The sequence below is a fragment of the Passer domesticus genome, chromosome 4 (assembly GCF_036417665.1).
Source record: "Passer domesticus isolate bPasDom1 chromosome 4, bPasDom1.hap1, whole genome shotgun sequence".
NCBI lineage: Eukaryota > Metazoa > Chordata > Aves > Passeriformes > Passeridae > Passer > Passer domesticus.
In genome coordinates, this window is record NC_087477.1 from 43,504,425 (window position 1) to 43,530,626 (window position 26,202).

General features: G+C 36.7%; 1 protein-coding gene across 17 annotated transcripts in view; it reads left to right on the forward strand.

The window, feature by feature from the left end:
- Positions 1-26,202, forward strand: part of RXFP1 (relaxin family peptide receptor 1) — a 100,458-nt gene that overhangs the window by 49,062 nt on the left and 25,194 nt on the right. For 5 of the 17 annotated variants that reach the window (XM_064417508.1, XM_064417509.1, XM_064417510.1 and 2 more), the window contains 4 exons: positions 506-579; positions 2,035-2,113; positions 3,893-4,362; positions 20,791-20,946. In XM_064417508.1, coding sequence (XP_064273578.1) covers positions 4,314-4,362; positions 20,791-20,946 — 205 coding nt within the window. In that variant the 5' untranslated portion in view covers positions 506-579; positions 2,035-2,113; positions 3,893-4,313. Of the gene's footprint in view, positions 1-201; positions 292-330; positions 411-505; positions 580-1,060; positions 1,206-2,034; positions 2,114-2,461; positions 2,719-3,892; positions 4,363-20,790; positions 20,947-26,202 lie in introns of those variants that run through there. The other 12 variants (XM_064417514.1, XM_064417516.1, XM_064417515.1 and 9 more) reach the window with 12 other exon arrangements.

The following is a 26,202-nucleotide window of genomic DNA, read 5'->3' on the forward strand; positions in this document are numbered from 1 at the left end:
TCTGTTTTAAGGCTCTTGGTGGATATACATTTCCACTGGAAAAAAAAAAAAAAAAAAGCCCTCCAGGTGAGAATATATATGTAGCTCATATCTAGCTCAGTTTTTCCAATAGAGGAATATCTCTCCCCTTTCTTCAATGCAAGTGTCGGTAATCCCAGTTTAGCTGCAGCTGTGCTGATAAAAAATGTCTGGAGAAGGAAGTGAGAAGTCAGGAGGTCTTCCAGCAGAGGTGCCTGCACAGTTAGCCTGGCCCATTAGGTCAGGTGTCCCAGGCTCTTCAGGTTTTGAAAGGTAGATCCTATTAAATCTCTGTAATTGTGAAATGGGAAGAGTAATCTTTACAAAAAAAGTAGTCCATTTTTATAGTACTGCTTGAGGCACAAGTGCATGAGATAGAGAGATAGATAAAGGTACTGTAGTATGGCTTAATGTTTGGAAAGAGCTGCTGAAAATGAGGTCTTTTCTATCTTTCTGAGCTTAGACATTCTTGTGCTTCTCTTAATAGGTCCTTTAGTTTGCTTTGCTCTGAACTCAGGGAACCTGGATGTGGGTGTTAAATGAGGAATATATCCTCTGAAGGTAAGAGTTGCCCTGTAAAATACTAATGTCTTATTATTAGTTGTATTCTCTGCAAACTACACTGACAGAGCTTTGAATGCAGTGTAAATTAAATATAATGAAGCCAATTATGTTCATTTTCACAGCTAATTCTTTTGGATTGTAGGATTGATGGACATAATGAAGGATTTAGATTTTAAATGCTGTGTTCTGAAGCCTTATCTGTATATTAGTTATTCACATGGCTATAATACAAAACCTAGATTTTGGTCATCAAATGGCTGAAAAAACAAGAGGGTCACTTCTGGGGCTGTCATTTCTAAGTATGAACTATGTAATCTTCGTGACTGCAGATGGAAACCTGGGCCCAGTTTTACTTTCAATGCTTCATCCTGCACTGTTTTGTGTTTCACTGGAAACACAGCAAAACAGCTGACAATCTAGTCAGCATTTTCAGCTGAAAATCTGCTTTGCCTAATGAGCAACTCTTGGTAGTAAATCCACCATTGGCATAGCAATTGTCTTGCTTGACATAAAGCATCTGTGAAAGCATTCCTAATTAAACAAAGGAAAATTCCAGCATTAGGAAAGAGCAGAAATACAGCTGAGATCCATACTACTCACTACTTGGATAAGCATGGCATCAGGTAGACTTTGGCTGAATCTATCTCCCTCTTGTAGGCTAAAACTTAGAGATACAACTTTTCTCTTACCTGTACTGCATCTGCTTGAAGCTCATCAGTTGTAGCATTGAGCCAGTTTGTTGTACAGTGTTTGTTAACCTTCAAAAGAGTAGCTGCAGCCTGCAGATAAGTAAATCTTTTTTCTTCAAGCTGAAAAGGAATTCTGACTTATTTCCTTTGTAACAGATTTACAGCTTAGTGTATTTTTATTTTAAATAATGAAAATTATGATGGTGATTCATGCAGCTGTGATTTCTTTACTTTTGTGAAGTTCCTTCTGCCTAGCACCTAATGTGAACAATAGAAAAAAGACTACAAGGTGCTGGAACTTTACTAACAACTTATTTTAAAGTGTCTAATAATTGCAGTTACTTAATTCTTAGTTCAAAATTTGATTATGAACACTTTGTCATAGGCACATGAGGTGACTTTTCTTGATAGCAAATGGAAATTATTTGGATGTAATGAAACGTTAATGTATTCTGGTAGCTTGTGGTTTGGTGACACAATATTTGTTGAAAGTTTGGGGAGGGTTATCCCCCACAGATGTGACAATTAAGTTCCTTCAGTTTAGATAATCTTTAGACTTAATTTTAATTATAGAACTGCTGTAAGTAGAAATAAAAGCAAATACCAACTATCCAAATGAAGTCTAATGTCTTCTCAAAGCTGTTTGAAAAACATGCAATTCTGATTATTTATTTCCTCTATGTAAGGAATTAGTCTATCAAGCCTATTGTTTTCTTGAAAGGCATTCTTAAATGCCAACATACCTTCACTTTTTACATTTTAGTCAGGAGGGAAACACTTATTGCCTTTCTAATACACAGACATGTTTCTTCTAATGAGAAGCAAAAATGCATTCAACTAAGGTAAGCCAAAACTACTTTTCAAAAGCTGGTCTCTCCTCCTTTTCCTGCTCTGCATTCCACAGTTCAGCAGTGCGTGTGTTTGTAACTCTAGCTACTTGATTTAAATATAATTATACTGAGAGAATGGGCTGGAAACTGCTGCTGCTTCTGTTTGTGGTATTATGAATGTGTAAGAAGTTTAGAAGAGGGAAGATCTCAGTGGATTTTCCACAAAGCAAGTGTTTATTTGCACCAAAATTAACTTTAATGAGTATCCTTGCTAAAGGTCCTTAAAAAAGAGGAAGGCTGAAAAGTGACAACTCCCACTGGGGCTGAGCTTCAGAAAATATCCATGAGTGGTATGTACCACATTTGGGGGTTTTCCCTGTTTACTCTGAGGTAGAATATCTTCAACTTTTGTAGTGGGTCAGACTGCTTTTTAAAGAAGCAGCTGGCTTGATTTATTACATTATCGGGTGAAAGGATCTATTCCAAACACGTTTATGGTTCTTACACATCTCAAGTAATTATGACTAGATCAGGAGCAGAAAGCTACAGAGGAAACTATACAAGAAAGAAAATCCTTTATTTAGAATGTAAGTTCTGTCTCACCCTGCACTGAAGAGGTAAAGCTTTTATTTTACTTTTCATTGAAAGAATATTTCACTTTTTATTCACTTTCTTGGTTCAGCTTCTTCTATTTTAAAGCCTTGGAAGAGTTGTCAGCTGAGACATTAGCCCTAGAGTATGTAGCAGTTAGATTAACTCTTAAAACAGTTGTTTGAAACAAGTGTAATCTTAATTTATACGCTCAAAAGCTAGTCCCCGCCTATGAAAGAAATGTTTTATGGTTGTCTAATCCTTTTGATCCATTTTTGCCTGTACATAGCCTATTACTGGTGCTGTTTGTTATAGTAGATGTCAAAGTATTTCTTGAGGTTTCCATAGACAACAACCTTTTGTAAACCCCTCTCTGTTCTGTATTCTTTTATATCAGAAACTGAGAGGCTGGCAGTTCATAATGCCTATTTTGTAGACATCTTTGCCATAGCAACAATGTGGGCTTAGATTTTGACTGTGATAGAGGTTTTTCTAATGTTTTTAATTCACCATTTTGTGGATGTGTTCTTGTATGCACATATTTCTTTAGTCAGAGAAGCTCTTTTCCTTCAGTACCTGACATAATTGCTCACAGGTTACCAGTGCTTTCTGACTATTGACATCCTGACAAGCTGGTTTTTTGGAAAAAAAAAAAAACCTTAAAGTCTGAAACTCTTTGAGTCCACATAAAATTTAACTCCTCTCTCAAGTTCATCTCAACTGATCAACTTGTTTTGAAGCTTGTCTTGCTGTGCTGCTAAATGTTAGCCTTCACATCATAAAACAGATTTTAAATGTGAGACTGTTTATGTAATGGGGAATACCATGATCTACTGGTGACAGTAAAATCAAGGGCCAGATAGGAATAGGTCTCAAAGTGTTCAAGTAAGACAAAAATCTGTGAAAAAACTTTTCCTCATAAAGAGTATTAGTTTTGAACACTCCTCTTTGTTCTTTCAGATTGTTTTCCTTAGTGTTAGTCATGAAGAGTAGTTAGTGTGTAAAAGTAGTGACATGCTGATACTGGAAATAAATTACACTGTGCATTTTTCTATATTTCAGTGAGTGTCTGGATTGTTACAAAGGGACTGTATTTATAAATTTCACTTCCCCTTAGTTGAAAAACCTCCAGTTTTTATCTAAACTACAGAAAACATTTGGTTTCAAACAGATTTCACTAAATAATACTGAGCTTCTCAGACCTCTTGCAGCATTGCAATTTTAGGAAGAGGGAAAAAAGAGAAAGAAGAACAACTGGACTATTGATGACAGCTCTTGGGACCTGGCTGTGTTTTGTGCTGCAGCAGCTTTCCTTGGGGCAGAGCCGTGTCCATGCTCACAGCCCAGCCTTTGCCTGCCACAGAGCACATCCCAGCCTGCAAGGCAGAGCCCAGGAGACAGTGTGATCCTGGAAACTTTCATGTGCCTGTGTGCCAGAGAGGGGGAGAGAGGGAGACCTAGAGCAAAGGCGAGCAGGGAGGAAGGCAGGGAGAGAAGGGAGCTCTCCTCACACACTGCTGAGGGCTCTCAGAGGCAGACTGTGCGTGCAGCACTCCGGCTGGTGTGCAGTTCGGAGGACAACATTCACTGACTTTATTCACTGAATTGCTGAAGGACAGATATGACACCCAACTGCTGCTTCTACATGCTCTTGCTTATTGGTACCAAGGGTAAGTGTCCCTGGCTTCCTTTCTTGTTTTGAACCTTGCAAAGCAGAGAGCTGATAAACTTCAGGAGTGGATTTCTTTTAAAAACCCTGGTATCGCAGTGTTATTTTACATTTCTTCACATCAATTATTTTGCAATAGAATCGAAATGTAATGCAGTCTCTCAAGGTTACTAGCTACATGTCAGGATCAGATGTTTTTTGCATGTAATGTCTTGAGTGTTACTATTATTAGTTATGAGCTGAAATATAAAAATGAGAGCTTAAACATTGCATAAATACTTGCTGTAAATATTTATTGAAGGTACCTGCAGAACTGACTTAACTCAGATGCCATGAAATCCGCATTTTAGACTCAGTTCAGTAGTTTGAAGTGATACTGTGCTAGTTCTACTAGGGGTCTAGTATAGGTAGTTCTCAGAGGGCAGAATGTATTCAGGTAATGGGAATTTTTAGCATTATAGCCAGCATAACATGCAAGAGGGAGACTGAATTCAATTTTAGTTTCCTTCAGATGCAAATCACTTCAGTGTGATGTGAGTTACACCAGACATGATCCTTACTTTAGCTGTGTTTTCTTCATTTCATTTGAGTACCCTGTTTGTAAGTGCTTCTTATGACTTGGCAAAGCTGTCCCTGTGAAGTTGCTGATGCTGATCTATATGCTGCAAGTTCCTAATGATTATAATTTTCTTTAGTTGTAATTATTATAAATTTCTTTCTATTGCACAATGCCAATACTAAAATAGTGTTTCATTAATTGCGTAGATGAAAATAGCTGCTCTTTAAAATATGAACAGTTTAAATAATAGGAGCAAAAGGTCAAATTCTGTCATCTTCTTTTGTATTGTGCAACAGCTTGTTCTCTTTCCTGTTTTTAAATGAAATAATTTTGGGTTCATGTGTTCATAGGATGCTGCTTAAGATAGGGTTTGTAAGGGGTATTGCCCCCACTAGGAGTTTGAGAAATAGAGCTCCATACACAGCTCTTTTTCTAGCTGCAAAACTCAGTTAAATCAGTGGAAAACCTCTAAGCAATTCCTGTACGGTTTAGAGGAATACATACTTGCAAGCCGCATGCATGAAAAAAACAGCGATATTAATGTATTTGGAATTAAGAAAGCAACAGTAATGACATTGTATCAAACCTGTGAGCAAGGTCTGGTTTCTTTTGCACCTGCATTTCTGTGAGCTATAATTCAATATTTAAAGTAGTACTTCCAGTTATGCAGAATAAAGGCTAAGTGTTTTCAACAAATTAAGCCTTTCACATTACTGTTTTCTATGCCAAAACATTAAAACATAGAAACATTCATAAAATATGTCCAAATTGTTGCTATAATTTCTGCTGTCAAATTCATCTCTGCTATGGAGTTTATGAAACATATTGGAATATATTAAGCATACAGCAAAATAGGATAGAAAATTAGGACTGTAAATGACTACAAGCCTTCTAGATATCATGGCCATTACCTTTTATGGTTTATACACCATATATATAGTGTATTATAGGAAAACCACATGGTTCATCTAGATTTGTTAAAGTGATGAGTGAGTTCATAGATTAAAACACATTCATGCCTGGAGTCTCTGGCACCTGTTAGTGCCCTGTTTTGCACCCAAATTAGCTCCTGTTTAGTGTCACATCTCTTCACCTTGCCTAATGCACAGTTCACAGCTTCACTGCCTTTCAGAGTTTTAGTCAGCAATGCAAATGATAACCACACCTATAAGCTGACTGATTTCGTCTGCTCAATAAACATCAGCTCTGCTCAAGCCTTTAGGCTAGCTGGTATGAAACATTCCTGGAATAAGGATAGCTGTCCTTAGAAATTGGATTTTTTTTGTGTGTGTGTGGATGGCTGCAAGTTCAGCTGCATTTTGTTGTGAAGCTTTTTATGTTAGGTGCTGGTATTTTTTTTTAATTTCTACAAAGTCACAGACCCTTCTAATTCTTTAAAAAGTAAAATGAGGAGTATATATTGCACAAAAGCTACTGGTTTGATTTACCTGGATCCATTCACGCTGTGTCTCTTTAGTTTTCCATTCAACAGCTGAAGTCCAATCACTGTTTTTACTCCCTTTCTTGAGACTCTTCATTAAATCTTTTTTTTTATGTAAGAAAAACCTTTCCCTCCAAAATCTAAATAATCAAATTAATTCAAGAAATTGAGCTTTGTAAATACTGGCAACTGCCTGACTATCTTCTCAAGTGGAATTCACTATCCCAGGCAGAGCTTTCTATGAAAACAAAGCAGCATCAATATCATGGTTTTTCTCCACAGAACAGTGATTATGGAGATAAGTAAATTCAGACTGCAGCTGTGGAACTGGTGGTGCTGGATGTGTAGCCAGGGTGAACTTCTGCCTGGGTGGGTCACCCCCACGGCAAAGCTAGCAGGTCACTTCAGGTGTGTGGCTGGCATTGCACTGGCTGCTGCTGCATCTTTTCTCTTAGCAAAATACTCAGCTGTAGCTGCTGCAGCCACTGTAGTGCCCCAGAGTCCCTTTGATTGGCTTTCTGGGGACAAAAAGCTATTTTATCCTCCTGGACCTTGGCTAAGTGACAGGATCTCAAACAATCCATTTATCAATCATTAAGCAAAACAGAAGAACATTATTATTGAAAAGTATTCAAAGTGAGTTCCAAAAGGGATTTGGCAGGCTTCTTGTGAAAAACAATTACAACTCTTATAATTTTAACCCTTTATGCTCTGTGCCTCTACCTGCTGCTTCCAATCCTATTTCTGCCTGTACCTCCAGCTCCTTTAGCCTCCTCTTTCTGTTCTCCCCTCATATTTTTTCCATCCTTTACCCTCACTTTAAAATGCCAAGGACAACTTTCTTTAAACCATCTGAATCTCATTACTTCTTCTGGTACTTCATGCAGGTGACAGCTGTTTTCAAGGCCAAGATCTTTTATACCAAATGCTTTCTGTCAAATGTGGGAAAGAGACAATCCTGAATCCTTCAGAAAATTGCAAATTTATGATTGTGCTCCTGTTTACATAGTTTGTAACATATTTTAAGATTCCTTACAGATTTGTAAATAGGAAAGTGAAATTACTTCAGCCTTTGCACAAGCTCAAATAATCATTGTGTAATAGTAATATTTGGTTATTTCTTTCATTTAACTTGGGCATTAATCTGTCTGGCTTTCCTGTAGTTAGAACAATGTGCATCTTGTGAATATACATGTGCATAACATGAAAATCAATATATTTACAGAAAATCAGGGATTCAAGCTAGATTTCCTGAGGAAAATTTACTCTAGTATCAGTTAGAGGATAGTGACAATTTTACACAATGGTAAACTGAAGCTTTGAAAGTTAGATCCTGCTTGGGCAAGAATGTTTTCACCCCATTGTTAACAGCCCGAGGAGCTACCCAAGTTGAAAACTTGACTGTTTATAGCAATTGTACCAGACTTGAACAATTTGCTCTGAAATTTTATGTGCAATCTGTGGACCTTGAGCAAGAAGACAAGAAAAACTTTTCCAAATTTTTTTCTGAATATGAGGAATTGGTACTTTGCCTACATTGCTCAATCTGGATAATCTTGTATTAAGCAAAGCATTTTCTCAAACAGGACTTTTGAAGTATCCCTCTACAATATCACTGTGCTGAAAGACAATCCTCTGACAGGCCATCTCACTAGAGCTGATGAGGCTGCTCAAGCCTGGTTGCAGCAAAGTAAAAATCACCTTTTCTAATAGATGTTACTTGCTGCTGGAGACCAGTGTGACACTCAGAGGATCTGTCACCAGCCATCTCAGCATGCATTTTCTCTTGAGTGCCGTGACTTTGAAGCTATCAAATCAGACTTTTAAATGGCTGGTGCAAGGCTGGGAGGCACAGGAGGCTGAGAGGATCAGGAAGTCATAATTGTTGTGTCTGAAAGACAGAAGAGGTGAAAATGTATTGGGAAGAACTGGAAAAGGATAATGAAAGCAGAGACAAAAGGGACAGGTAGATGGGACAATGGAACAGAGAGCTGAGGGGAAAGACTAATGCTACTTAGAAAGGGAAAATGGAAATCAGGAGGACTATTAGTCCTGAGCGGAGACTAAGGAAAGGGATGTGAGAGAGGGAGCCAGCAGGGAGCAGAAAGTTAATTAAAGGAGAAGGACAGGGAGTTCTGAGAGAGAGGAGTGAGCATCTGAAGAATGAAGTCAGAGCATGGTGAGATCAGAACCAGGATTCTGTACAGAAAGAAAGGGATGAGATGATGGGAAGCAGGTAGTGATCAGACAAGAAGGCATGGGAGTGAAGCAGCTGGATTGAGCCTGAGCAGAAAAAGAAGCTGTGCTTGGTAGGGTGAGCTCTGTATTACAAAGCCAGAACAAAGCCCAAGATTGTCCTTGTGGCTTATGGACTTCTTTCAAAATATCTCCTCCTGAGTAGCACCTCTGCTCAGAGGCTGGTAATCAGCAGTGCCAGATCACTCTACCCTCTCAAAAAACAAAGGTCTGGAGAGCTAAAGAATCTGAACTAGTGATGCGGCCTGGTGCCCTGTTATAAAATGCTGAAGGGAAACTGATTTCCTCTTCTAATAGTAAATGTTACCTATGTCAGAGAAAGCTATTAATTTTGTAAACTTGGTGCTTAGGAATTTAGGTGAAGGACACAATCTTAATTTGTGCTATGTGCCCATACTGTTTTTTCTTCATGTTATAACTCCACAAAAACACATGCTTTGTGTCCTGCATTAGAAGGATGAATCAAAAATTATGGTGCGTTATGTTGCCTGTGTGATCCCTTCTTCATTTGCTGCAGAAGATTAAGATAAAATGTAGACAAGGCTGGGGATTACAAAATGAAGCCCATTTCATGAAAGCAACTGAACTCTGCTGTAGAAAACTTTTCCTATTTTTTGCTCTAAAAGCCTTACAAATGGATAATAATTATATAGCAGATTTCCTGAGGGTTTTGGTTTGATCATCCTGATGTGGCAGTGTTCATTGCATGGTTCCCAGTAACGTCTGTAAAAGCTGTGCTCCAGGTAGTCTGTGACACTGAGTGATTCAGAAAGTAGAAACCTCAAATTAGCAGAAACCCTTACCATGCATATGTTAATGTCTCAGCTCCCCATCTGGGCAATAGTATAATTTTTTAAACTGTAATCTAAGTAAGCTCTGAAGACTTAAAAGTGGTAAATGTAATTATTGTAGCAGTATGAGGAACTCATTAGGAACTTAATATTGTAGCTTCTAAGTAGTTAAACTGTAGACTAAAGAGCAAGATGCCACTAATACACTAGAAGACTAATCAATGCATAGATAAAATGCCTTTAGTAATATATGGAGGTGTGTTATCAGAAATGTATGAAATATAAATATCTTGAGTTTGAATTCAGATATATAATATCTGAATAATATCATATAATGTAGATTATATTTGCTAATAACGGATGTTGCACATAAAGTGGCTGTGTATAAGCAAAGAGTTAATGCAGAGTCTTGTGCTCACTCCCTACTGTGTCTCCCCCAATGCTCATAAGGGGTGCAGCATGCAGCTGACTGGTGTGACAGGGCAGGACAAATACACCAGGAAGAAAGACTGATGGGAAAAGAAGAGTTTGAACGAGTCTAAGGAGCCATCAGCTGTGGCCTGGTGGGGAGATGCAGCCCTGGGAGCACAGGTTGAATTCTTGTCCAGGTGTGAGGGTGGGCAGGCAGTGGGATGAAGAGCCCAGCAGCAGTGACCCTAATCCTGAGGGATCTGTGCATGTGAGATGACTTAGCAGAGCTTATCCAGAGAGGATGTTAAATCACCCCGTCCCCTAGAGCACAGCTCGTTGTGTTCCACCCGCCTGTTCTGTAGCAATCCTAAGGCTTTATTTGGTCAAAATGGTTTGTCTGAGTCAAGTCAGTTCTTCCTTCAGAGAAGAGCAAGTGTCAATATGGCACTAGGAGTGGGAGAGTGTGCAGTCACTGAGGCTCAAAGACATGTACAAATCTGTCAAAGCAGGTGAACATTACCTCTTTCTCCTCTGTTCTGCAGAAGAAAAAACTGGCTTGACCTGGGAGAAGAGACTTCTCCCATCACAGACCTGATTGTCAATGCCATGCTTAACATAGGGAAAAAGGCACAGTTCTTGGGAGGGTAGAAGTGATATTTTTAAACTTAGGAATATATTTTTGCCCTGTTTTTTTTGTTTGTTTGTTTGTTTTGTTGTTTTTTGGTTTCGGGGTTTTTTTTTTAACAGATAGGAATAGATCAGCTCTTGTTTGGAATCAGCTAAGAGCAGCATCACTTAATAAAACTGCCCATGTCATAGTTAAAGCCAAAATTTGTGTGTGTGGTGAAGAAAAGGACTAAATTAATGAATTTAAATGCCACATGATTGAATGTCTTGATTAGTCTGGAGTACTTAATAGTAATACCCTTGACAAAGATAATCTGCATTTTTAGAAGTTTTTTTCAAGAAGGCCCATCTACCATAAAAATATGCTTCTTAACCTCATTTTTTGGACTCCAATGTAAAACATGGAATTGGAGTGCATGTGAATCAACTGTTGTGTAGTCTTACCTAGAACTTATAGACACTGGTTTTCACACATGCTTTCTTTTCTTGTAATAAGTAACACTGCAAACATGTGTTTATAAATCCTGATTTTTCTTCAGTATGGATTCTCAGTACCATGCAGAAAGAGTACAGCCACTTTCTACTTTTTCCAAAAACATATCAGAAACAGGTTGTTTCTGATATGTTTTTGGAAAACAACAGAATAGTTGTTTTTTCCACACCTCTAAGACTTAGATGTCACAGGAGGTCTTTCTTTTTCTTAAATCGGTTTAGCAAAAATCAAACACCTTGTACATCTTTCCGTTCTATCATGGTTACTACCACTACTTGGTTTAATTTTCATTTTTTTCTTTTTCAATATTTCATTTGCATATTCACTGCTTTCACATCATAATTCAACTAGATTGACTTCTTGGTTTCTAGATTGGCTCCACAGAGCAGGGTCTCACTGCTGGCAATGAGAAAACAGTGTCAGGAGTAGACACCATCCTCTTTTACGTTAGATGAAGTGGCATGAAATGAAGAGAAGGAGAGACTATAGACTATGTGAAGGTTAAATCCACAGCAATCCACACAAAAATGTTGCTTAGCCAAAGTGCATACAAAATGGAGCCACATTTCTGAATGCTCTTTCTTATTATATTTTCTATTTTGGATATCCAAATATGTGCTGCTCATGTGACATTTCTTTATGTACATTAAAAAATGCATAAAATCTGTAAGTTATAATTTAAAGATCTATTGCTCTTAATCTGCATGCACATTTTGATACAACCTGCAGAAGAAGAAATAAGTCAGATGTCTCTGGTCACGGGGTCCAGACAGCTGGATGACGTGATCTCAGAGACTTTTTCCAACCTAAACATTCTGTGGCTTAACTAGCTAACATTATTCACTTGATGAAGGTCAGAAATCCTATTAACTTGAGATAATTTCTGTTTTATGCACTTAACTGGAGTGTCACAACTTTTAGTGGTGAGTTATGTGTACTCATAGTAGAATACAGCAGAGATTGGGAAACTTGTGATATTTAAATCAAAGCAATGAGTCAGAATCCAACAATAATGCATTTATTTAAGCACATTATGCAAATTGACTTTTCACGAAATAGTTCTGTCAGGTAGGGCACAGGGCAGAGCCACCTCCAAAATCTGTACTTGTAGTTCTATATTCAATTTAAATTCTTAATAGTTATAAATGGTTCTTAGTAACAAAGGTATGTGAATTAATAAAATATATCAGACAGTCCTGTCTCTGGCTGACCAAGAAATAATGTATTATCATTGTTACAAGATTAAACTTGAGTGTGCTTCAGAGCTTCACTTCAAATTATGCTGGCTCAGTTCCATTGTAAGAGCTATTATTGCAATCCTTTTAGTCTTTACTAAAACCACAATAAAGGGAGAAAAAAAAATAAAAACAGAAAAAAAAGACAGATTATGTTTCATATTTCAAATACAATGTTATGGCTCCCAAAACACTTTTTCTCTGTCTGTAGTCTTAGAAACAGCATAACTGAGGTGATTTTTTAAAGACTTACTTGAGATTGTGCTACTTGGGAGAAGAGGAAAAATGGTGAAATCTGAAATTATGGCTGATGTCCAGTTTGCTTAGCTCTAGTGACTCTGTAGCAAAATAAGAGACTAGAGAGCAAAAGAAGACAGAGAAAGAGATAATAGAATCTCCCACTGCCACCCTTCAGGTTCTTTTCCTCAGACTGTTTGGGCTGGCTGTTCTCAAACCTATTCTTCTATCATCAGCACTGTGAGGTGCTTATTCTACTACGTTGTTTCCTCATCACAACATACCAAAGTTGGAATAAATTGCATAACTTCTGTTTTGGGGTGGGGGTGAGAGTGTAGATACTTAACAGGAAAAAAATGGAAGACAGGTTTGCCCTTTCTGACAGAAGAAAAGTTAGGCAATTGGTTATTATATTTTAGGTTGTTTCTGCCTTGAGGACAGTTGACGATACCCAGGTAATTCTTTTCTGTTCTTTTGCAACATAATGTGTTCTCAGAATATCCTACAATCTGAATATCAGCAAGTAATTTCCATGTTCATTGACTTTCTAGTTTCATTCCCCTTTCTCATTGTAGCTTTCTCTTAAGACTTTGCTTCTCATTGCAGCTTTCTCTTAAGTACTTTCTGTCGCATCTGCTGGATTTCTTTTTGCTTCCATGCATGAATGCACATGTACACAAACTTCCTCCTGTATATGACATTGTGTCATCAAGTCAATTAAGTCTGCCTTCTGTTTATGGAAACTTAGAGAAATATTACAAATGTCTGTTGTTTGTAATTTAAATAATTTAGTTTTCACTAGTCAGTGTTTCACTTTTGCTTACTTTATGCATGGCTAACTGGATTAACTTGCTGCAAGCAGCAAGTCAGAAATTAATTTCCTTATAGTAATCTCTAATTACTGTCCTTATGTATTGAAATTCACAATGCTGGTTATCTAGGTGAAGTGAATGATTGTTGCTTGGGGCACACTAATTTATTTATAAACATCTGTCCTTAATTTTTTTGGCTAAAGTATATTTTTAATTATTGGATTGCTCAGATTTAAAAAAAAAAAAAAACAACAACATTCATTAGCATACTACTATGTTATAAGATACAGAAAATAATTGTAAGATATCTGGCAAATATTGCATTAGAAGAAACCTTTTACCCTAGGATTACAAAACTTCAAAAATGCCATTCCGGGTATGAAACTTCAGAAGTCTTTTTTAATTGGTTTGGGTGTTTTTTATTACATGTGTTTAAATTATTGCCTCATAAATGCTGCATTTCAAATGATGGGGGGGAAAAAATTACTTGCAATAAACTTCTTTTTTCTTTGGAGCTTAAAGAACCAGGCCAAACACACTCAAGAGTGGTTGTGAGAAAGAATTAACTCCTGGGAGAGCAGTTTCCTCTACTTTGATGTCTAACCCTTCCCTTTCCAGGCCTTCCAGGAGGGATGGTACTGACTAGTACAGTGTATTTAACACATTTGGATTGGTTTCTTTATTTCTATTCAATACCTAACACCACTTGAATAAAACCCTAGTGTTTCATACAGCCAGCTTTCAACTTGATATTGCTCTGCTGTGGAAAAGAAATTAGTGAAACTGAGGAGCTACACTGAGGCAAAAAATATAGAGACAAAGGAAAGCTTACTTTGATGTATTTTCTATTGGAAAATCATGTCAGAATATGGAGCTAGAACCTTTTTCTAAACAGAAATAATAGTCAGATATTGTTTAAATTCTGTTTATTTGGGGAGAGGGAGAAAAGGGAAAGTGGAGCAATAAAAAGGTATGGCTCTGTTCATTAATTTGTGTCTTTGTTAGGTGTTATGCTGAACTCTTATCTTCTGAGAAAACCCTTCAAAATATGAGGATTTAACTTATTTTACTTCATACTGGGGCTTTTAGTGACATTATCTCTTTCAGTTCTTTATGCACTTATTCTAATTCTGTGCAATCAGAATAAAACAACAAATTAATAAAAGGTATAAAAGGCAAATCCTCTGGCAAGATGCCATGTCACCAGTCTGAGTTGTTCTACTGGCAGTTTCCAGCCCTGGAGTGGATTTATCTGGCACTTAGACAGCAAGGATCTTCCAACCCTGTAACTGCATTAATTAGACTGAATTATCTGTGGCATAACTGATAACTAGGGATGTTGTTGAGAGATTGGAGGTGATATTTTCAAAAAAGATAGCACAAATTTTCTGCTTTGGAAAATGCTTCTGAAATGAAAGCATTGTGTAATCCACAGCAAGATATGAAGGTACTTTATGAAATGAAAATCCAAGATAATTGCCAGATTGGCGTGCAAGAGTCATAATATATGCACAATTTTTGCTAAAATCCATTGCACGATATTGTGTTTAATGGAAGCAAATATAAATTTAGTTCTGTAGTTCAAGTACTACTTGTTCCTAGAGTGACATCTAATATAGTTTGCTAAAGATAAATATAATGCAATAAAACTGAAAGTGTATTTCTGGTTGCAAAAGTAATAGCTAAATATTTTTTTTTTAATTCTAGTGCTTTAGAAATGAATCTGTCATACTGAATAAATGACACTGTGTCAGTTGCACCAAATCAAACCTAAAATTAAAAACACAACACATATGCAATAAATCCATATATTTAGAACATGTTATGGACTTCAGGGCTGGACAACTACCAAAGCAGAGGCACAAATTGCAAAAAAGGCAGTGCAGTGACAACAGTTTGATTACACTTCTGTGAGTGCCTTGTACAGATATTTAAATGCTTTAAGCCACTTTGTCTCAAGGATTAATGCCAAAGAATCTATTGCCACTAGACCAAGGTCTATTTTGGTATAGAAGTTTTGCCCAAGGTGTTACCCCAAGTGTGTGTACATTAACAGCACTAAAGTACAAGTGCATAAACTCTGTTTTGTTCTTGTATGAAACTGGAATCTATTTTCAATATGCTATTTATGGACAGTTTAATGCTAGTTTTATTGACATTAGTAATAGGAGATTCTTGTTACATTTTCCCAGATATCACTAGAAAGCTTCTCCTAAAAGAAAATTTTAGGAGAATCTTTATAAAATGAAAAAAAAAAAAAAGATTCTCACTGATAAAGTTAAAATTAGTTAAATGAAATTATAAAGAAGTTAACTTTTTATTTCTATCCTGAAATACAGTGGACTGACTTTATCCTTGTCTCAGTCATATAATACTCCAAAATCCCTTGTTTAAAGGGAAGAAGCTGAAAATTCTGAACAAAACCAGGAAAATTAATCTAAGAATGAACTCCATCTCTTCATTCACTTCTACATATTGTTGTTCAAATTCAGACAACAATTTTTTTTTTTAAATATCTTTTTAAGTTGTTGTATCTTCTTTTCTGTTTTTTGGTGATTCAAATGCATCTGATCAAAGTTGGTCAGTCACTCGTCACTTCTGTTCTTTGTTAATAATTAATTAAACATCTTGTAAGGTTAAGTAGTTCATAGTTGTAAACTTTTATAACCTTTTTCTGATGATGCATCTTCACAAATGAAGGTAATAGGCTTATGAGACTTGTTCTATGTTATGTTAAAGGTTTTCCAAAGCCATTTCACATGCCCTTAATATACCATTCAGCAGAACAGGACCTTTTTCAATCAACCATCAGCTTGAAGTATTCAAGCTAGCACAAAAATTACAGGTGAAATTGATTTTAACTTCAATATTTTCTGAGTTGATTCTGTTTTATTAGAACAAAACATTCTGTATCAAAGCAAGAATATTTTCAGTCTTCTCTTTCTCCAGCCCATCTCCCACTGTATGTAGAAGTACAGCAACAAAAAAAGTTATGTAAGATTGGAAAATTGCCACCGGCTTTGCATGAGTGCATTTGAAGAACTTGGGCTTTTGTAGGTAAAATAATTTTCCATCAATAAAACACAGGGTGGATTCTTCAGTACCAGAATCATTCCTCAGTTCTTGGCATCTAAGGAGCCTTTTCAGAAAGCAATTGGATTTCCTCAACCATTTTGAAGTGCTAACTCACTTAAAGTGAGGAAAAACAAGTTAGCTTATTTGGCTGATGGAATTCATGAGTCATTTTGGATTCATGACACTGGACTTCATGTTATTCAAACTCTTGAAAACACAAAACTATTTTCCTGGTATTATGATATGCCTTTATTTGAACCTATATGCAGCAGAGTTGATACTGTTGTGACTAGTGGGTACCAGGCAATGAGTAATGCCTTTGGTTGGTTTCAGTGCTCGTGGCTCAGTCCCACCAGCCCAGAGCTGTTCCCTTTATGGAGTCATCCTCACTTCTTTCACGGAACCTACAAATCTTAAATCTCTGTTCTTATAGTGCACATGTGCCTTATTTGGTGTCTCAAACAGCACTTGTGACCCAATCACTGTGTTTCAAAGAATGCACAAAACTAGCAAGCCTAATTAATCAATTTAGTTGGAAGCCAAGCCATGTTGTCCTGGGAACATCTTGTTCTTGGCTTTCCCAAATGCGTTCCTTCTTTCGATTTCATTTCATGACTGTTTAAAGAGGGGTTGTCATGTTCTTTCCCCAGTGATTCTGCATCCATGAACAGAGTAAAAAGCCTTATCATCAAAGCCTGTCATCTTTACTAGATGACAATCCAACACATGCTTGTTCCTTTAGCAAAGGAAAGCAGCGTTAACTTAGGCAGATATCTAAAGACAAGCAGGGAAAATTATCCACTTTCTTCCTCACCACAGATGTCTTACAGTAATAAGCATCTCAAAGCAGCCAGTCTGGACAAGCTTAAAAAATGCACAACAGAAATTCTTGTTTTGTTTTTGAAAATTTGAGATGAATTTGGGAGATTGTAGGGGACCCTAAATACACAACAGTCAGAAACATTTAATTTGCAGTATCATGAACGTGCTGCTAAGTTAAACATTTTTCTTTATTGAGACAACAAGAGTCAGAAAGAGGTTTTTTGTGGTTTTGCTGCTTCATCTATTTCTTTCCACCTATTTATTTTCTCTTTGTTCTTGGAACATTGCAAATATTTTAATATTTTTGCTTAATGTTATGAAAATAAATTTTCTGGTACAGAATAGCTGAAATGTGTGCAATTATCTCTATGTCACAGGAAGGCAGGAGATTTTCTCTATGAAGTATACAAGGAAGAGGCTCTTTTACTTGGTATCTGTAGAAGCAAACCTGATAAGCAAGTTTGTCACGGGTTTATCACTTTTCATCTTCTTTTGGCTGCTAAAAAAAAAGAACAAACGATACAAGAAGAGTGGTTCAATTTTTTCATGGTGGAAAATCAATCAAATATAGAAAAGGCAACAACTTGAATACCACATCACAAAGATGGAGTGATAGATCATTATCTTGTCATGGTGAACTCCAGTGTCAGTAAAGTCTGTATTTGCAAAACAATAACCATAATTTTTAATTGCTGTTGTTGCATTGCTATCTTTATCCATTTTCCTCACATAAAAGACCAATATTTAATTTCCTCAAACTGAAAGATAATTGTTTGAGTATTGTCTAGCATTTTACAACAGTTCTTACTGTCTTATCTCCTGTCTACCTTTGTCAGCTTTACCAAATATTTCCCCAGAGAACTGGGGGCTTTTCCATACATAAATCTGCAATCAGCAGAGTCCAAACTTCTGTCTTTTTTTGCATAAACAAAGTGATGTTAACAAGTCAGTGGACAAAGACCAGTGCTTTCACTGATTTTATAACTGGGATGAAGTTACTGAGATTTGAAGCTGTGTTGTCTCCTTTCCCAGGCAGATATTTACATGCCAGGATAATCCAACATAGCACAAATGAATAATGCAGAGATTCGGAATAGATATCACTGAGGCTATAAATGTACAGAGAATTCAAAACATTGAAAATCATGAGGGACTTATTCTTTGTGGCAAAGTACAGATTTCTAATATGTAACAGCAAATCCATTAACTAGTTCAGGGATTAATACTATTTGAATAATTAATAATTTTTGGGACATGCTGTAATTTCATGCTGTGAAATTTCAAAACAATTTCATGCTGTGAAATTCCATTGAATGGTACTGTGAGAAGATAAATGCTTTTGTTTGAAATTTAAATTGCACACAGATCAGTCCCTTTAATCATAAGGTTAAGATCAGTCTAAATATGTCTCTAGCATGTAGGATAAAAAGCTTGACAAAATGTGAGAGGTCTTTTGATGGTCTGTTTGGCATGTTTTCATTTATGGTCGTTTTTTCCGTACTGGTGTCTCTTACCAATGGTTTGGTAGGTACTCAGATTGTAGCACTTAAGGGAGCCTCAGTTGCCTGCTCAGCTTTTTGCTAAGAAAGATACTTAAGACACCAAGTAGTACACATACACTGTTTGCTTAACAGTATGCCTACATAAACTTAGTTTGCTACTTCTTTTTAGGTAGAACAAGTTAATCATAATGTTCTGATTACAAGCACAGAACAGCAGAAAAATTTATCAACAATACACAAGTGTGAATTCACCCTGTGACTAGGATGCAGCTGTATTTTTGGTATCTATACATAAAAGTTTTAAGGAGCTGATGCTCTTTGAGTAATTGCATAGACTATATAGTTATGTAAAAAGCAAATCAACTTTTCTAAATCATTCAGTGGTGGTTAGCTGGAATATAACAATTTCTATGCTGGCTGCTTCTGACAGCAAGAATAATTCTGTACATATAAAAGACATTTATCTCCATTTTCTGCAGCTACAGCTCTTACATTCAAATTTTTCAGAGTTTTAAACATTGTCAAGGGCTTAACTGGAAGAAAGTTCTTCCAGAAGGGATTTTTTATGAATCTGAAGTAATTGATTGAATCTCAGGTGATCTCTCTTAGTCTAAGAGAAAAATGAGTGCAAAAAATGAGATATTGTCCAAGAACATTCCTTGTTAATCTGGGAAAGTTATGTGAAAGATTGATACTTTGTATCAATCAGCCTGGAAAAATAGTTACATATTTCAGAATTAGGAGTTTACTATCTGAACAAGCATCACATCATAGTTAATAAAGTTTTTAGAGAGTATTTGAAGTTCTCTAAGATTGTAATGAAATTTAAAATAAATTCTGTATTTGATTTTTGGGGTTTTTTGTGACAGTATGCATTAAGTCAAATGGTAGCTCCAATAAGAAAGTGATACTCCTATTTGAAAGTGCTTCAAAAATTAAATTAGCAGACCCTTGCAGAAAGGTACTAGGTAGGTTTAAGGAAGCTTTGGAAGTGAAGAGCTGTGGAAGTGAAGTGTTCTGTCCTGATGATGCTTTTCTCCATTTCCAAGGTGTTATGGACTGAACAAATTTAATTCTAGTGTAATTTTAAACTTGCTCCATTGTATGCTCTTGGGATGAAGTTGGTCTTGTACAACAAGACATCTGACTTGGCATCCTGCAATCCGTTACAAAAGCAGTCGTTAAGTCACGATTTTTCAGGGAAAAAATGATGATGGCAGAATTTGTCCCTCAGGTGCGCTGGTGGGACTGGTAAGACATGATGCATCTGCAGATGTGGGTGATTGCAGCTGCTGCAGCACAGAACTGAAGAACAGAGGACAGGCAGACTCCTGGCTGTCCCTTATCAGCATCCCTCTACCTTTCCCTTCAGCGCTGCTTGAATGAAGTCCTGTGTTCTCTGAAATTCCTTCCTACAGACCATGGGCTCAGCAGAACAGCACCTGTGTATCTAAACTTCACACTGATATATTCTGATTCAATATCTCCACAGTTTTTGGATCAGACTGACAGCTCTTCTGAAGGATTCATAATTGGCCCGTTCATGATGTCTTGCTAAATTTTCAGCAAAACAAAAATTTTCAGCCATGGATTTCATCTTAGTTGCCTTGTTATTTGATCCTTGATCCATTTACACCAAGAAGTCTCTTTGAAATTAGAATATAATCAAACATATATAGGTCTGACTTTGTATAAAGGTGCTTATCTATCTGGATCTAAAATTTCAGCACAAATTAATGTTTTAGAATTATTTGGGTTGGAAGGGACCCTAAAGATCATGTTGCTCCAACCACCCTTCCAGAGACAGGAATACCTATACCTTATCTGGTATATTGTTAAAATAAATAGTGAAAATATCCTTTAAAATAGTAGCCTTAGATCATTTGTCTTGTATAATTAACACTTTGATCTTATTCTGAGGAAGAATAGGGAGGAATTACCTGTTTGCTTTATATCAAAGGAAATTTTAATTAGCTAACAATATAAAATATTTTTGCTAAGTTTAACAAGTACTTCATATACTGTTTTTAATTTCATGTCCAATGAATTAATACATTTTTGTTGCTTGATATTCACATTCAAATGTAAATGAGTACTTACAAAGGCATAATATCAAATACCTTTAAACACAGCATAAAATAAACATTTTTTTTTCTATTCCTATTTAGTCATCTGTGACTCTATGGAAGACCATGTTTCTGGAGCTGGCACCAGGTGTCCCCTGGGCTACTTTCCATGTGGGAATATCACAAAGTGTTTGCCCCAGCAGCTGCACTGCAATGGTGAGGATGACTGTGGCAATCGGGCTGACGAAGACAACTGTGGTACGTGGCTGTGACTTTGCTTCGTGTCTAGCACCTGTAGTCACTGAAACCCAGGCACTGAAACCCAAACAGGGGGCTGTGGAGTGTCAGCAGTAGCAAAGTTACATGTTTTGCAGAGGATGCCGCAGGTCTGCTTTAGCTAATCAATGCACCCAGCAAACCATTTGCTAGAGAAAGAAGAATGAGCCACATTTTTCTTTGTACATGGTATCGTGTATCCCGTTTTTCCCCTGCTTTTAACTGGTTTGTAGATGTCATTTTGATGTCTACAAATGGATCTATCAAAGACCGTTGCTGAGGAGAGTTAGATGTGCAATCCAACAGAGTTTATGAAAAGCTTAATGTGACTTAATGTAGGAAACATAATTTAGAAGAATTTTCAAGGTTTTTCAGAAATTATTTATGACCTAATTTGAGAGAAACAAGTGCATCTTAAGTGTACTGCCAGCAAGCGTACTACTACAAGCTGGACTACCAGCAGGCTTTGGTGGTTAAAAATGTAAAACCCCCAGGGCACACACATAGTCAGGTCACTTGTGCATGCTGTTTTGATCCTTGTCTCTCCTAGTCCTTCTGGATGGTAGCTGTGATCTTGGCTTGTGGGCTTTGGCTTTACCTCTAGTGCAAACCAGGTAGGGCCAGGGCTTTGCATGGCCACTTACCTGTCCATGCTGCTTCTTTGTGAGCATGGCCCTGGCACAGCTCTTGTCTATGCTGAGCAGCATCTCTCATGCAGTGTTTGGACACAGCTCAGAGATGGCACAGACCTGGGATAGTCTGGAATGGGGCCCATATTCTGTGAAGAGAGAGCTTCACCAAATGGTTGTGAGCTAAGACCACAGGGAGAGAAAATCAACCCTAGCACATTTTTTTACTGTTGTTGTCACCTTACTTACAGCCTGGATATTTCAGAGGTGCTCTCCAGAGCTGCTGATCCGTGGCAGATGGGGGAAGTAGGCTTCCTACTCCTTAGTAGTTTTCCTGTAGCCATGGAGGACAGCCAAGTGCACCGTGCCCTGCCCCACACACTGCCTCCAGCCCCCCAGAAGCCAAGCAGCTGAACTGTTTGTCTGTCCCAGACAGGCATGTTGCCATCACATCTGGGTGGGAGGACTGCAAAGAATTAAAATATTAAGTGAAAATTCCATGCTATGTATACTGAAAGAAATTTTCCGAAAGAAATTTCAAACAAAATATGGTAAAGGTATTTTTCACCAGCACTCTCAGCAAAGTCAACTAGTTTTTGGAAGTAGTTGTTTCATAGCATGTGAAACTGATTTGTGTACCTATATCTTATTATTATACCTATGCAATTTCAGGGTCTTACTCCATATGAATGTGATTTTAAATTCTAATCCTGTATAATGAATCTGCACCATTTTATATCATTTGTTGGTGCTACAAACCTACTTTCTGTTCTAAATAATCAAAATCCTGAACAAAAATGGCTTGCTCTGTTTTTTCTGTAGTCATCTTGAACTACAGTAGCAGGAATTGCCAATGATGATGCCCTCTCTTGTTTAAGAAGTCCAAGGACAATAAACAGTTGCTTTATCCATATTTCATTTCTGTATAATACCACAAAGTCTGTCATACAAGGACTTGCTGAAAGATACAGCTTAGTATGATAATAATTAGGATATACATAGTTTTATAATGGGAGGTACAAGACACTATAGGATCATAGAAATTTTTAGATGGGAAAAGAAATTTAAGATCATTGAGACCATTAATCAATGCATCTGATCTTATTACTAACACAGAACTGAGGTATTCTTGGATTATGAATAACCAATTTCAAAAATTCAATTAGAAGTAGCATGGGTTGTCAGTGAGCAGGGAGAGTGCTGCAAGAAGTGATTTCATACTGAACCCTGAAGCAATGAATAAAAAAGTCCTTAGTAATGCCTCAGTGTTCTTCTATAGAAATGAACATACGAAACAATTCAGCTGCAATATTGAATCCTCTTCTGTGTACTGTAATTCAGGAATGAGCTAGCCTTGATCTTTGGAAATCTAAATTCAAAAGATGAAGAGTTATTGTATGGATCTACAGGGAAAAACTATGCTGCTCATGTTTTTCTCATATTTTGACCCCCTCTTCTCACTTAGAAAATGCATTAGTATAATATGCAGCAGTAATGTTTTCTCAGAAATTGGCATTGCAATCATACTTTGTTGTACAGTTAAAGAGTCACTTCCTTGTCTGAGTATATGGAATGTTTTGAGGAGATTTTCTGCAATGACTCCATGCATAGGAAGTCGGGAGATCTTTGTGGGGTAGCTCTGTTTTTTTATTATTCATCTTGCTTAAAATACAAGAAAAGTGGCCTCAATGTTCCTGAGACAGAGAAACCATATATATTTTCTTTTTCCCCTGCCATTCCTAGGATCATTTCAGGATGTCTGCCTCATGCCAGCAGTTATATCTGGCTCACTCTTCCCATTTTTTTTTAATTTACAACTAGTTTTCAGTTAAAGTCATTGCTCTTGGTTACAGAAAAGAAATTTAAAATGAAATTATGCCAGTGTAGTAATTGTTTCACTCAGTGAAACATGGAAATTTTAATCTTATGTATGAGGTATTCTAATTAAATAGCTCAGCTTTTCAATTCCTGAATACTTTTGCATCAATGTGAGGAACTTTGAGGTGACCAGTCTACAGGATTCAACCCAACAAGTGTGGGAAGGAAAAAATCTTTGACGACCCTCAAAACACTTCAGAAATACCCCCCCTTTTTTGCCTTTTTAGTACATATATTTCAAACAAAGCCAGGTAAACCAACTGTTTTACTAACAGTAATGGTAAAGCACTATCTTAAGTCTATAGTAAAACCAGCTGTATAGCATGGAAACTCAAAGCAAAATATGTCATTAGATGTTTCACTCCAATTAACTTGTAGTGGTTCCTTTCTTCTTTTAGTGAACAAATTTCTCTCATTCTCCATTTTATTTCTGTAAGGAAATTGTAGTTGTAATCTTTGTAAGATTATATTTGTTAGAAATTATTGTTGTAAGAAATTGTTGCTGTAGTCTCTGAGATTATTTGCAGTATTAATCTTGTTTCAGGCACTGTGTGCCTGGTAACAGCAAAACATGATTATGAATATTTCAAACTAAACCAAATCCACACTGAGACATGTATTTTCAAATGTGCTGTGATCACTGCTCACTATCCAGTTTAGGCACACAAAGTTTGGCTTTGTGGTGCTTTCAATTCTGCTTCTTCTTTCACTTCCACCCTCCTTTCCACTTCCAAATAATAAACACAAAAATAGGATCCAGACTACCGAAGATCTCAAATTAGGATGATAGGTAGAGTTGGTAACAGACTCAGAATGCTGTGTTAGTGCTTAACCTCAGGGTGTGGATATCCTAGCTCATCTTCAGCATTTCTTCACTTCTGGAAAGGAATGAATTATAGCTGATATTTCACACTAAAGTGAAACCACTCATCTTTGAAAATTCCACCTTTGCCACCTAGTTGGCTTTCCAAAATCAATAAAATAGTGTGCTATACCCTAATGGGGAAGAGCTTGAGGCAATGTAGTAAACTGCAATAAAAGGAGGCAGCTGGCATTTTATCATGCCTGCCGTGATGGGAGGCTCTGCTTGAACTATGGCTGGATAACCTTAAATGTGCATGGAAAATGTAATCTCACCTTTTGAACTCGAAATCATAGTCCACCAAAAGGAAGCAAGTATCTTGGAAAATCTGTCATGAAAATTATATTTTTAAATAAAAAATGAAATTTAAGTTTTGTAATTTGTCATAAAGTTTATGGTTTTGAGGAATTTCCTTTTTTAGGCTCGAGAGAGCAGTACATTTTACTCTGCTGTTCTGCTCCATACTCATTCTTGCTGAAGTACCAAGTTCTTAATTAGGCTGAGGGCATTGTGAGGCAATTTAGCCTCTATCATGTTTCATCTGGAGTTATTTTTGTGTCTATTTGTAAAATTCAAAATATGTACGGAAACAAGAGATAGCAATTTCAGCATCCTTCTGTGCCCAAGCTTGTTTAAAGATGAAGTTGGCAAAGCAGAGCAAGTTGGATATTGTTTGGACCTAGTAGCTTTGATTTCAAATGTAATGGCTTCAGCCTGATTTTCCAGGGAAGAGCTTTGCCCATTTATTTACAGCTGTAAAGTTTGAATCTGCAGCTCCTTGGCATTTATAGATGGGAGGTTAGAACTTTTTTTTACTTCATTGCTTTTTAAACCTGAGCCAGGATAAATAGGTGTAATCACAAATTCTGCTCACATAATGCCGTGGCAGTGTTGACATGGAAATTGTTCCTAAAATAAGTAACAAATATTTCTCATATTGAAGACATTACTGCTGCAATATGATTGTTAATGCAGTCTAAACAATCTCTAGGCAAACTCTTTGATGTCCAGGGGCATACTAAATGTGCCAGGTATGTATTCCCAAGTACAAATTCATGGAAAGAAAAGTTTTGAGATCTCTGCCTTCACGGTGATGTTTAATGACAAAGCAAAAGCAAAACTAGTAATAGATAAAAGTAACAGTTGATTAATGCAAAGCAAAAATAACAGAACAATATTTATGATGTAGATTTGCACTGAGCCTACGTGTGTTTTCTCATTACAAGGTGTGTGTTTCTTTACATGAACAAATCTTGACATGCAAAATATTGGGAAAAATATGTGGAAAGTTAATCATAACATAAATGTACTCCATGCATTTGGAAGAAGACAGCTAACACTGCCAGTAATGATTCATGGTTGTTTCTATTTTCAAAATATCTAGAATAGCTTTAGACACACATAAAAAATTTCTTTCATATGCTTCTAATTAAATATTTACATTTTAAATCTTACACTTTTTTTAAAATTCTCTGATATGCCCTACACTTAGAGGGCTGAACAAACTAGTTTTTTTCCTAGATAAGAGTCAGCTTTCCCTGACTAAAATTGTCCTACTGTTGGATGCAGTGATACAAGAGCGAAGTTTTCAGTCAAACAACTTTTGTGTAATTATCTCTGCTGGATACAACACTGGCTCAGTTGCACTTTGTAGTCATAACATATGAATTAAAAATTAGTATGCAAAAATTCTAAATGCAGGTAAATTTTGAACCAGTGAAAGAATGAATAGATGTTTTTCCTGCCTGATTTTCTAAGAAATTTGTCGCAATATTTTTTCTCATACTCCATATATTCTGCTGGGTGATCAGCACAATTTGGTCATCAGAACTGTAAATTAGCTCTGCTGTTAATATGATGCCAGTTTTT